Genomic DNA, 12,559 nt, shown 5'->3' on the forward strand with positions numbered 1-12,559 from the left:
TTGTATTGCTCGTGCACGACGGAGAGAACTGTGATGAGCGTCGTTCCTTCGCTTGACCCCAGTTGCTCTCGTCTGCTCCCTCGTAGCACTGCTCTTTATTGTGGTTACACGTCTATGCACAAGTTCATTAACATATGACGTTTTACACAGGCATACATGTGAACAAAGAGTACCTTATCCGTGTGTACGTATAGGCATGCGTGTGTGTGGGATCAACATGTGACCCTGTGAAGAGTCCCCAAAGCTGGTGCCAGGAGTCCAGCGGTCCACCTAAACAAAAGGCACTTATACTTACGCAGATGCAGATACAGAGTAGGTGTCCTCCTATAGTATAAATCAAGAAGAGAAGGTATGACCTCTCTCATGACCTTAGGGTGTGTATGTGCATGCCAGAACACTCTGGAAGGCACACACAGTCTTTACAGACTGCTAAGGATCAAACCTCTATCAGTCTACAAACATTTATATACTTTCTAAGCATAAATGATTATAAATTTCTATGCATAAATGGCAATAATAAAACATAAACCCAAAAGAGGCTGTTTTTTCTTGGCCCCAATAGTTAGAAATAGAAGCGAGGAATTGTGTTTATTTATTTATTTCTTGGTAGGCACTTTGTTTTCCTACTTATTCTAACCCAGTTACTGTGTTCACAGTGTGTGCCAACCCAAAACTAAGTAACCTGAGTAGCTTGGATTGTAAAGGGATTCTTTTTGCACAAAAATGCAGCCACTATTTCTTCTGTGCTTTAAAATGGTACAGAGCTCCAGGCTACTTTTTTCTGGTTGTTCCACACAGACTTTCCTTGATGCACATTATCTACGGTGTCCACTCAGGCAGACTGTGTGTTGGCGGAGGCATGTCACAGTCTTACTATTTCAGCTACTCCCCGCTCTATTCCTTTGCCCTATAGGGGTCAGGAAGACCTGACACTGTCCAGCCGTGCTTGAGTCACAGTATTTGCCACCCACTCAGTGTGACCCGTGTGCTCAACACCCGTCCCTTGTAGCAGCAACCTGCCTACGCATCAACTCTCCTGTTTCCCCATTAAAGCGGACTCAGTGAACACTTGTTTAATGTTATTTAACTTGGTGTTATTGACCGTTTTAATTACTAATTGTGGTGGTATGTAAAGTTCATGATGAAAGGTGTCAAAATCTGTTGTCTCCTTGGGTGCTAACATTAAGAAGAGCATGTTGTTACAAAGAGATCAGCAAATGTCAGATATCTTTTTAGTCACTTGAACAACTAGCAAACTTAGAACTTTAAAGTAGCAGTTAGCGGTTTAAGTCTTTTGTTTTTCCCCAACCATTGTTTACAATAACTCACTGCTAGATCAAAAACTGTTTACATCAGTTCACAACACTTCATCTTCACTTCAGTGGTCATAATGTTATGATTAATGAGCGTATACTTGCAAGAAAGAAGTTGAGTCCTTTGGAATTCTGCATTAATGATTAATAAAGCATCTGAGGTGGTTGTAGCTCAGGAGGAAGAGCAGGTCATCCGGGGCAGTCACTCTAATCGGCAGTTAGTCTCTAAAGTATATCCATCATTATGAATGTGAATGATAGATAGAAAGCCTTTCTGTAGAAGAAGCATTGAAAGAAGTTCTTGTATGGCCGGGTGTGAACGGTTGACTGAACATGCTACACTAACGCGTTTCCTCACAGAGTAAGAAGGGAGTGTTGTTTCAGAAGTCTTGTGATTTATTCAAATGCTGCTTTGCAAATCTAAGATCTGCTGCTGTGTTCTTTTTAGAAGGATGAGGCATTCTTATGGCAACCCTTCTAAGCAAACCATCCACGAGGTCGTGACGAATTGTAACATTTAATGTGCTGAGCTGAGCTTTTTTTTCTCCTCCCAGTTTCTCTGACCATTGCACAGTCTGGTCATGCAGTGAATTTACTGGGATGTCTGCTTCTGGGAAGATTTTCAACTGTCTCAAATCTATTCTACTTGTGAATTATCTTGATGCATAAAACCTTCAAATTGAAAGCGTGTGTACTTGCATTTTAACATTTTGAGAGCAGGTGTTTCTTCTTATGTCGTCTTTCCTATTAGGTGTTTTTCTTACAGTGGCTAATTAACAGTTCTAATTATGTTTGGCTCGAATTCTTAGATTCTGTGTCATTTTAGCAGGACTCCCCCTTCTATGGAAAGAAGCAATAGTCATGAATTTTCTCCTTTAGATCATTTGTCTTGTTTTGGATTGATGAGCACTCTGGTTTTTAAAATTCTTCGTTCACAAGAAGTAAGCTTTGTTATAATGAGCAGACAAATGTTGGACTTTTAAATAAAGAAAGGGGTCCTACAGCTCACAGTATTTTACTGTTTCCCTGAAATAACTGTTCTGATCCATAGTATGTGACCAACCGTAAATTACTCCACATCCCCAAGCAGACAGGAGCATCAGCCAACACTGAATCTAAATGAGTATTTCACTGTGGACACTGTTTTTTGATACCAAAAATTGTCAGTACGGCATTAAATTAACACAGTGGTTAATTGAAAAGTTAGGGGAGAAAATTACTGCTTCTGTCTACTAAAGAGACTTTAATCGAAGACTGCCTTTAATATCTACATCTTAACATCACTGTGTTTCTGGAGGTATGCAACATATGGATGCATAATTTCAGTAAGACGATTGATTTAAAACTAGTGGAGATTAAATGGGTGAACAGGATCCAGCAGTAATACTTTTGTTTCAAGCAGCTCTAATACATGCCACACTAATTCATCACAGGTGCTTTCCTACAGGTCTATAGGCCTGATAACTATTAATCAGGCTGAACATCCAGAATTGCTGCGCCAAACACCTGTCTCCATATTGCCCTCTGAAGGCCTTAAATCACACAGAGTGGAGATTGTCTGTTCTCAGTGCTGCAATGACTGCAGGTCAGCACTACCAGAATGGTCATAGTTTTGATGGATGTTCATCCTCTTTGGGTTGCAGCTCATCTTGTGGCTGAGCACAAAAGGTCAGATTCTTGTCTTTGCCGTTTGCTCTACATCATTGTTCAGTTTTCCATTTGGTGATGGAGACTACAGATATCATGGATATTAATTTATTCAGAGAGAGCTGTGATATCCAAATGAGTGTTCTGCACATTTTGGATTGGCAGAAATTGTTAGAATCCGTCTGTGTGTAATATGGATGTTCCATCCAGTAGTTGTTGAGTCGTTTCACTTTGAAACTAAAATCTCTGTCACGCTAGTTTAAATATTATAAATGTCAATATTTCCAAGTACATCTTTTGCCCATGACACATTTCTGTGGATTAAGATTAAGCTCATATTTCAACAAATGTTGGAACCAAGCATTTCATAGCTGAGCTTGGTGTTTTCTGTGGGGAAAAAGGTTACTGATTACAGGACCTGTGACTTTGCAAAGAGTGGTTTCCAAAGAATTTTAAATTAAATTATTTTACACTGAAATTTGCAAAGCTAATCTGAACCCTAATAATAAATCAGGTTAATGGGTCCCCTTTAGGTCTCAAAGCGCTGCTTGTAGCTCAGAAACCCCAAGTTGAGGAGTCCGTTGAAGTATGAGTGTGTGCATAGTTGAATCAGCCAGGTGGTATGAAGAAGCACGATACAGGGAGTGCAGAATTATTAGGCAAATGAGTATTTTGTCCACATCATCCTCTTCATGCATGTCGTCTTACTCCAAGCTGTATAGGCTCGAAAGCCTACTACCAATTAAGCATATTAGGTGATGTGCATCTCTGTAATGAGAAGGGGTGTGGTCTAATGACATCAACACCCTACATCAGGTGTGCATAATTATTAGGCAGCGTCCTTTCCTTTGGCAAAATGGGTCAAAAGAAGGACTTGACAGGCTCAGAAAAGTCAAAAATAGTCAGATATCTTGCAGAGGGATGCAGCAGTCTCAAAATTGCAAAGCTTCTGAAGCGTGATCATCGAACAATCAAGCGTTTCATTCAAAATAGTCAACAGGGTCGCAAGAACCGTGTGGAAAAACCAAGGCGCAAAATAACGGCCCATGAACTGAGAAAAGTCAAGCATGCAGCTGCCAAGATGCCACTTGCCACCAGTTTGGCCATATTTCAGAGCTGCAACATCACTGGAGTGCCCAAAAGCACAAGGTGTGCAATACTCAGAGACATGGCCAAGGTAAGAAAGGCTGAAAGACGACCACCACTGAACAAGACACACAAGCTGAAACGTCAAGACTGGGCCAAGAAATATCTCAAGACTGGTTTTTCTAAGGTTTTATGGACTGATGAAATGAGAGTGAGTCTTGATGGGCCAGATGGATGGGCCCGTGGCTGGATTGGTAAAGGGCAGAGAGCTCCAGTCCGACTCAGACGCCAGCAAGGTGGAGGTGGAGTACTGGTTTGGGCTGGTATCATCAAAGATGAGCTTGTGGGGCCTTTTCGGGTCGAGGATGGAGTCAAGCTCAACTCCCAGTCCTACTGCCAGTTTCTGGAAGACACCTTCTTCAAGCAGTGGTACAGGAAGAAGTCTGCATCCTTCAAGAAAAACATGATTTTCATGCAGGACAATGCTCCATCACACGCGTCCAAGTACTCCACAGCGTGGCTGGCAAGAAAGGGTATAAAAGAAGAAAAACTAATGACATGGCCTCCTTGTTCACCTGATCTGAACCCCATTGAGAACCTGTGGTCCATCATCAAATGTGAGATTTACAAGGAGGGAAAACAGTACACCTCTCTGAACAGTGTCTGGGAGGCTGTGGTTGCTGCTGCACGCAATGTTGATGGTGAACAGATCAAAACACTGACAGAATCCATGGATGGCAGGCTTTTGAGTGTCCTTGCAAAGAAAGGTGGCTATATTGGTCGCTGATTTGTTTTTGTTTTGTTTTGAATGTCAGAAATGTATATTTGTGAATGTGGAGATGTTATATTGGTGTCACTGGTGAAAATAAATAATTGAAATGGGTATATATTTGTTTTTTGTTAAGTTGCATAATAATTATGCACAGTAATAGTCACCTGCACACACAGATATCCCCCTAAAATAGCTAAAACTAAAAACAAACTAAAAACTAATTCCACAAACATTCAGCTTTGATATTAATGAGTTTTTTGGGTTCATTGAGAACATGGTTGTTGTTCAATAAATGGTAAATGGCCTGTATTTGTATAGCGCTTTACTAGTCCCTAAGGACCCCAAAGCGCTTTACATATCCAGTCATCCACCCATTCACACACTGGTGATGGCAAGCTATATTGTAGCCACAGCCACCCTGGGGCGCACTGTCAGGAATTTTTGAGGAATAATAACATTATTCCTCAAAAATACAACTTGCCTAATAATTCTGCACTCCCTGTATAAGAACCAGTCTATTTACAATTTGCCATGTTAAAAAAGGATAGAAATATTACTTTTGCTTATAGAAAGTGTCAAAACAAATTATGTGATTTGCTCAAACAGAGGTTTTTGCTGTGTCTTTAAAGCAGTAAAATTTTTAAAACTAACTGCCTATGTTCCTTCTGAAACTGTCTGATTTTAATCTTGTGTTTTGCTTATGTGCTTAAAAGATGCTCGAATATTCTTTTTTTCCCCCATTCAGTAGAGCCTGCTTAAATTGGTTTCCTCTTCCTTTTAAGGTTGGAGAAAACAACCGGACATTGACAATTCATAGGAGGAATTCGGATTCGATTGCCCCCAGTAATTACATAGATGTATCAAAAGGGGATTGAGATTTCTTGCAAGGTGTCATCCACAGACAGTGGTTAAAGGATTAAAGCTCAGTGTTGTGCAGATGCTAGGAGTAGAACAGAAAGGACTTGGAAATTTCAATATAAATGTAAAACAGTCTGGGAGCCACAAACAAGAGCGGAGGCTGACACTGTCTCAACAGACCCTTGTATTCGATGGCTTCTGTAAGGTGCTGCTTCATGCAAACAATAACTGAAAATGAGCCCAACACTGAGTCATAAATCACATTTGCCAAATAGTTTATTTTCTAAACAAACAAAACAAAAAAACAAGCGACCTCTTTCAAACACTTTCGGAATCCCTTTCTCCATTCCTGTGGCTACTTGTCATCAGACTTTTACCGAAGGCAGCCAAACCTTGAAAAAGAGACATTGTCAAACACTGTGCTCCTTGTAGCCAGACTGGAATATCTTCAAACATCTTGAAATAAAACTACAAGACTGACTTCACACTGGGCGAAAGAGCTTTTTTGTTAAGTAGCTAAGCATCTAGGCAAGTTCACTGTTATTTATGGTCGTACATATATTCTTACCGAAGACATTCTTCAGGGTGTTTTGGGCTCTGATAGAGGCCTTTATGTTTTCTGGCACTACGCAGTGGTGTGGACTGCAGCTTGATCTTGAGCACTGTGGGTTGCGGCTCCATGAGGTCTCTGGGTTTGTGTGGCCGCTGAGCTGCAAAGCCCTCAGCTACCAGCGAGGTTGAAAAATTGTCACCGCCGTCTCCCCTGGATGCCGACGTGCAGGAAAATGTACAAGTCCGAAGATGCGAGGGTCTACAATCTGTGGCCCGCTGTGCAAACTGGGGTTGTAAAATCTTGTTTTGATGGTAAGAAATTGCCAAATGCAAAAAAAAAACCCAGGGAAGTATATGTTGCCTGTTTTCCCCGAGCTACTCAATGAGATAGCGGTGACGTGGAAAGCAAAGCCATACAGTGAGAAAACACCCCATCGTGGGGAGCTCCCTGCTGGATTGTAAGGGGGATGGAGTCAGTCAGCCTCCGCCAGATGCCGCAAGTGGAGCCAATGGTAGTAAGCCATCTTCACCCGAAGACGTCTCTACCCTCATCGGCTCCATCCCTCCCCTCCAAGACAGACCGTTTTTAGTCTAGCCTTATGGATAAGTGCTACAAGGCAGCAGCTCTGTCGGTAAGAGCCCACAACATCTCCATGGTAATGGCTTACTAAGCTGAGCTAGAAGAGGCCCTGACAGCTAAACCAGATTCCACATCCATCCATCCACTTGTGCTTATCCTTTTCAGGGTTGCGGGGGGCTGGAGCCTTTATCAGCTATCTTAGGGCGAGAGGGGGGTACACCCTGGACAGGTCACCAGTCTGTCGCAGCGTGAACACATAGACAGAGATAACCATTCGCGCTCACGTTCACACCCACATCCACACCTATGGGCAGTTTAGAGTTCCTTTGGACTGTGGGAGGAAGCCGGAGTACCCAGGGAGAATCCACGCAAACACGGGGAGAACATGCAAACTCCACACAGAAAGACCCCGGCCTGATGGTGGAATTGAACTCAGGACCTTCTTGCTGTGCGGCAACAGTGCTAACCACCGTGCTGCCTTCTTGTGAAATTCTACTTTTTTTTTTTTTTAATTGTTATACAAAACAAAGTGTAATGCAAGTCTTTGTTATGTTGTTGGAAAACCTCCATCTCCTTTAGGCTACAGGGCAGAAGTCTTTAGTCATTAGTTTGCCTTCACAAGTGTCTGGAAGCTGCAGAAAGGACTCCACTACTTTGTTCATAGGTTCTGCTGAAATATTGAATCATGTCAATAGTGGCAGCACTGAACAGATGGTGAGCAACTTCACAGCAATCAGTTTTCTGGACCATGATGTTGGGAATGGTGACCCTAGATTAGGTTATATCTACCAGCAAACATGTAACGCTGTATCCACGTTGTCTCTACAGTTCTAGATATGGCACGCCACGTCCCCCTCTATCGAGCACTACTGGAGCTGCTGAGGGCCATTTCTACCTGCACGGCACTGGTTCCTCTGCTGCTGCCTCTGACTGGAGACCCAGGCCAGGATGAGGAAGAAGAGGACGAAGAGCATGCTGAGGGCCAAACCTCTGTTGGGATGCTGCTGGCAAAGATGAAAACATGCGTTGACACATACACCAATCGCCTCAGGTGACACAAATAAAATCAAGTGGGAATAACTCTTTTCACCTTAAGAGAAAGCTTTAATGAGTTTAAGGTTTTAAATTTTTAAGTGATCTCAATTATTTAAACCATTTATGGGCTTCTTTTGTTTATTTGTTTTGTTTTGTTTTTTCTTTTTTTTCATTGCATTTTAGATTACAAAAATCAGATCCTTTATGTCACCACAAATTTAAGTTGAATATTGGATGTAGCCAAGACCTTACTATCCCAGTTCTTCATTATCATTAACAAACAATACTGCTGAAGATGGGCTCTTTATCTCTCAAGCTGTATTCACACTTACCATTAAAATGTACCCCAAAAGGGACACTGCCTGTGCTCTGTAAAAAAAAAAAAAATGTATGTGCATTTTTTATTATATCCAGCACGCTCAGCTCAACCACTGCTGCTGTAAGCTTTTTGACAACATACTGTAGTGAGATTGACACACACACACACACACACACACACACACACACTGTGTACATACATGTCACAGTGCCTTGTTATGAATGATGCATTTGAAGGTATTTTTAGAAAATGCCTGCCATGAATGTTGCAGTAGCTGTCATGCTGCCAGCATAGTTTATTTAACATACCAAGGGGCAGCAAACCTTGTAGTTCATAACAGGTTAGTGAGAGCAAGATAGCTTATTGAAGGCATATAGTGGTTGGTGCAGGTAAGATTTTGAGCCACAGGAGTTTAGAATCCATGTCAGGTGTAATGGGAATGTCTGTGATATAACCTAAGGGACAGATGTCATTTAAAATGACAGACCTTTATTGCATTGCGTTGCCTTTCTTGTGTGGAGCATCATTTTGATGGCCATAGGACATTATACAAGCACAGTACTCACATTCCAGGTCCACACACAAAATAGGGACTTTAATTTTATTTTTTTTTAAAAACTGAAGAAAAATACCCAGGCACTGAGAGTGATCACTTGAACTGTCAGCTGTGTTTCCTAGGGACTTGTCTTCATTTTTAAGTCACAATTCTGGGTTGATGAAAGCAGCTGTTGAGCCCATATATTTGGCAGAATGTAAAATACTGTTTTAAAATGTGCAGAGCAAAGTTCTAAGAGTGGCCATGGAAGAGAAGCACCACACAAACACATTGTTATCTTATATAGCAATTTTATTTTCTTTCAGGGTAAAAATGTGTAAACTGGGGATGGGGATTGTTATCTAGATTACTGACGTGGTTATATTCCCAGAGAAGTGGATAATTTAAATAACAGGCAACAGATCTTAATAATAATAACAATAATAATAATTTATAGCAATAAAACCTGCATCCATATAATCATCTTTTGTTTCAGAAAAATTTCTAAAAAAAAAACCAAGTTATTAAACAGCACAATCTGTGTGTGTTCCAGGTCAAAGAAAGATAAAAGTAAAGGTGTGGCAAAATCAGAGAGCTCAGACCCAGAGCCCGAGGGTTTGACTCTGCTGGTGCCTGACATCCAGAGGACAGCTGAGATAGTCTACGCTGCTACTACAAACCTACGGCAGGCCAACCAGGGTATGTATACACAGCCTAACATGAGGCTTTATTACCTAAAAAACAACTGTGTTTGCCGAGTTCTCATTCTCTGCACTGTTTGCTCTAAATCTGAAGGCTCTCAGGTCACACTGTTCAGTACATTTAAGTGAACACACCACATACCCAGATTTGTATAAAAACAAGTTTGGAAATCAAATATTTTTTAAAAAATGTGAAGCTCTGAGACGCCCCTCCCTCCCTCCAAATTTCCCGTGTCACAACTTGAGCTGAATGATTTTAGCAGGTGCCAGATCTATTGTCTTTAGCTTATCAAAGTCTAAATGACTGACTGCAGCCCGACAATTTAATTTCAATCAAGGACACCATTGGACTGTTATTGAAAATTTGAACTTGACCAAACTGTCTGAAACTGCAGGTCACATTCACTGTTATCTAAATCTGCTTCTAATGTTACCCTGTAGCTTTTGTGGTGGATGATGGACTATATGCTACTAAGATAAGATAAGATAACCTTTATTAGTCCCACACGTGGGAAATTTGTCTTGTTTAAATTTGCTCCACATTCCTTGGCCTATGTTTTGTTTTGGGGTTTTTTTTTCTCCCTCCTCCAAGGTGGGTTCTGAAATGTCGTATGAGCCCTACAAAGATAAACAGTCAGTTAAAATTGTAACACAAGATTCAGACTGAAGAATAGAAAAGGCCAAAGTACATATGACCTAACATGTATAAGACATCGAAAAATAAAGAGAGACAAGTCATTAGCCATCTTAAGGTAGCAGTGCCATCAGTAAAATGTCTGTGTCATGATGAAGCATGACACATTTCCTGTTTCTGCTGCTTCACAGTATTACAATATTAGGTTTCTCCCACCCATCCATTTCTTGCTACTCCCTGCATTAAGTTTTTATGCTCTGTCTACATAAATTGGTCATCTAACTGAGCACTTACGTGGGGAGCTGGCTATTAGACTTGATGGAAGTGTGCATGTGAGGTAGGGGGCTATAGATAAAGATTAATGTTCTGTCATTTCATGTAAAGAAATCCATATAGCAAAGGGCTCTATGATTACCAGTTATGCAGAGTTGTCCAGTGTATAGCTTTGCAGCATTAGTGCACAATACATGAATAATCTTTTAATTAGTGTAGAGGCTTTAAGAAATGTCTCTGACATGAGTTACCATCCTCCTCTGTTTTGATTATATTGACTGAGAAGAGAAAAAGTCCCTTTGAAGTGTTCAGTTATCTGAACAGGCCAGATAATGATATCAGCCACTGCTCTCTACAGTTTGTATTCCTCCAAGATTCAATTGCAGTTCTGTTTGTTAAACATATCCTTATGGAAAAATTGTATAATATTCTTTCTTGAGCTTGTAAATAATTGTCTCGCAATTGATGACTGTTGATGTGCTTGAGAGCAGGAAAAAACTGTGAATTTGATTTAATGGTGGAGGAGTAGAGTACTTTTGAGCATATTGCAATTATAGGGTTCATGTCTGTTAGCACACCTGCAGAAACCCTGAATTCTAGGTTCTATTTTAAAGCTTTAGATAATCTATTCCACAGAAAACATTGGCCAATCATAGATCTTTTAAGTAAGAGGGCAACATTTTCTGTGGAATAGGTTGTCTAGATTATCTTTTACATTCTGTAAAAGATCTGCATATTCATCCATTAAGTTGGTCTTCGCCTTTGAAATCTTCCAGGACAATTAGCTGTGCCTTTGCTCTATAGAGTAGGCAGACAAAAAAAATTTGAGTCTTATATTGTAATTATATTGCTGCTGTTGCCACTATTTCCTTTTTACACTTAATCTCAGCAGTGGAAATGGAGAGCATAGCCTTTGACCCATTCTTGTTTTTCTCGTAAGTTTTATCACTTCTATCATTTTTCCTGTGTTTGTGAAAGCTGCTGAGATCACCTCAGTGGGCCAGCAACTATGAGCCTGCCGCTGAATTGTAAAATATTTTGTCACAATACTATTTAATTGCCTTGTTGCTTATATGTCTTGGTAGCTAGGTGAAGACAGTATTATTATTAATTAATCTCAGAAAATACAATTACTAAATGTAACACTAATAGACGTAATGTATGCTGATTGAAATTCAGTATTTATCCAAAAGTCTTAGAAATAACTCATCCCTTTATAGCGCCTTGAATTAAATAAACAAGGCTGAATAACTGTATATAATGCAATGTAGGTCAGTGACATCTAAAATTGAAGCCTCCAAACTGAATTGACTTAACACTTCAAACTAAAACTGAATATTGACTAGAACCTTAATGAAGCAAGAATTTATTACAGAACCTTTATGTTGGAATGTATTGGTTTTAGTTTGTACCTCATCAATTTCCATTTGTGAATGTAGCAGGACATAATTTATATTGCACTTCCTCAGTCTTCATTTGAGTTAAAGGACACTTCATTTCTAAAGGGACTCTTAGATGCACAGAAAATATCCCTTTGTTCAGTGGTCCTGGCTACATTGGTCAGACACACACAAACTGTGCACCAAATGGATTTAGTTGCATTGGTTTCTGAAATCCCATTTTGAAGCCTCTAGCTGAGTATTTGTCATTGTCGTCTTGGTGTTTTGAAACCAGATGTGATAAGTGAGAGGTAGAGTTGACTTTTATTATTAACTCTCAGTATATAACAAACCTGTTGGGCATGTGGGAGGTTTTGGTAAAGATGAGCACAGTGAGAAACACCTAAACATAAAACACACACATTCCTAGGTCTTTTTCCTTATTCTGGGCTTTGATATTTTTGCTCCCTACTCTCAACCTTTTCTTTACCAGAGAAGAAACTAGTGGAGTCTTCAAGGAAGGTGTCAAGCCGGCCGAAGCCCCTGTCCGTACTCCGCTCTCTGGAGGAAAAATATGTAGCTGCCATGAAAAAACTACAGTTTGGTGAGTTTCTATCAATCAGTAAATATATACACACAAAAAGTGATGCACCATTCTGCTATAAATCTTCTTGTTCTATCTCATGTCTGACATGCTTACTAATGTCTTCACACCAGTATTCTGAAAGGGAAGCAGAATCAGGCTACTTTCCCATCCAGCTGATCTCTTTTGTCTTGTCCATCACTCTCCACTCAGCCATGTCATGATTAATTACACTGTTTTTGCTGTCTTGCAATTGATTTTGTAAGCAGGTTGATGTCTGAGGTCATTGTAA

At 40.4% G+C, this 12,559-nt stretch overlaps 1 protein-coding gene across 4 annotated transcripts in view; it reads left to right on the top strand.

Moving 5' to 3' along the window:
• The window catches only part of birc6 (baculoviral IAP repeat containing 6), a 132,706-nt gene that overhangs the window by 99,412 nt on the left and 20,735 nt on the right, over positions 1–12,559 (top strand). For all 4 annotated transcript variants that reach the window (XM_026190469.2, XM_080288211.1, XM_026190473.2 and 1 more), the window contains exons 65-67: positions 7,637–7,859; positions 9,251–9,396; positions 12,178–12,288. In XM_026190469.2, the coding sequence (XP_026046254.1) occupies positions 7,637–7,859; positions 9,251–9,396; positions 12,178–12,288 (480 nt within the window). The remainder of the gene's footprint in view (positions 1–7,636; positions 7,860–9,250; positions 9,397–12,177; positions 12,289–12,559) is intronic.

The sequence above is a fragment of the Astatotilapia calliptera genome, chromosome 13, assembly GCF_964374335.1.
Source record: "Astatotilapia calliptera chromosome 13, fAstCal68.1, whole genome shotgun sequence".
In the NCBI taxonomy this organism is placed as follows: Eukaryota; Metazoa; Chordata; class Actinopteri; order Cichliformes; family Cichlidae; genus Astatotilapia; species Astatotilapia calliptera.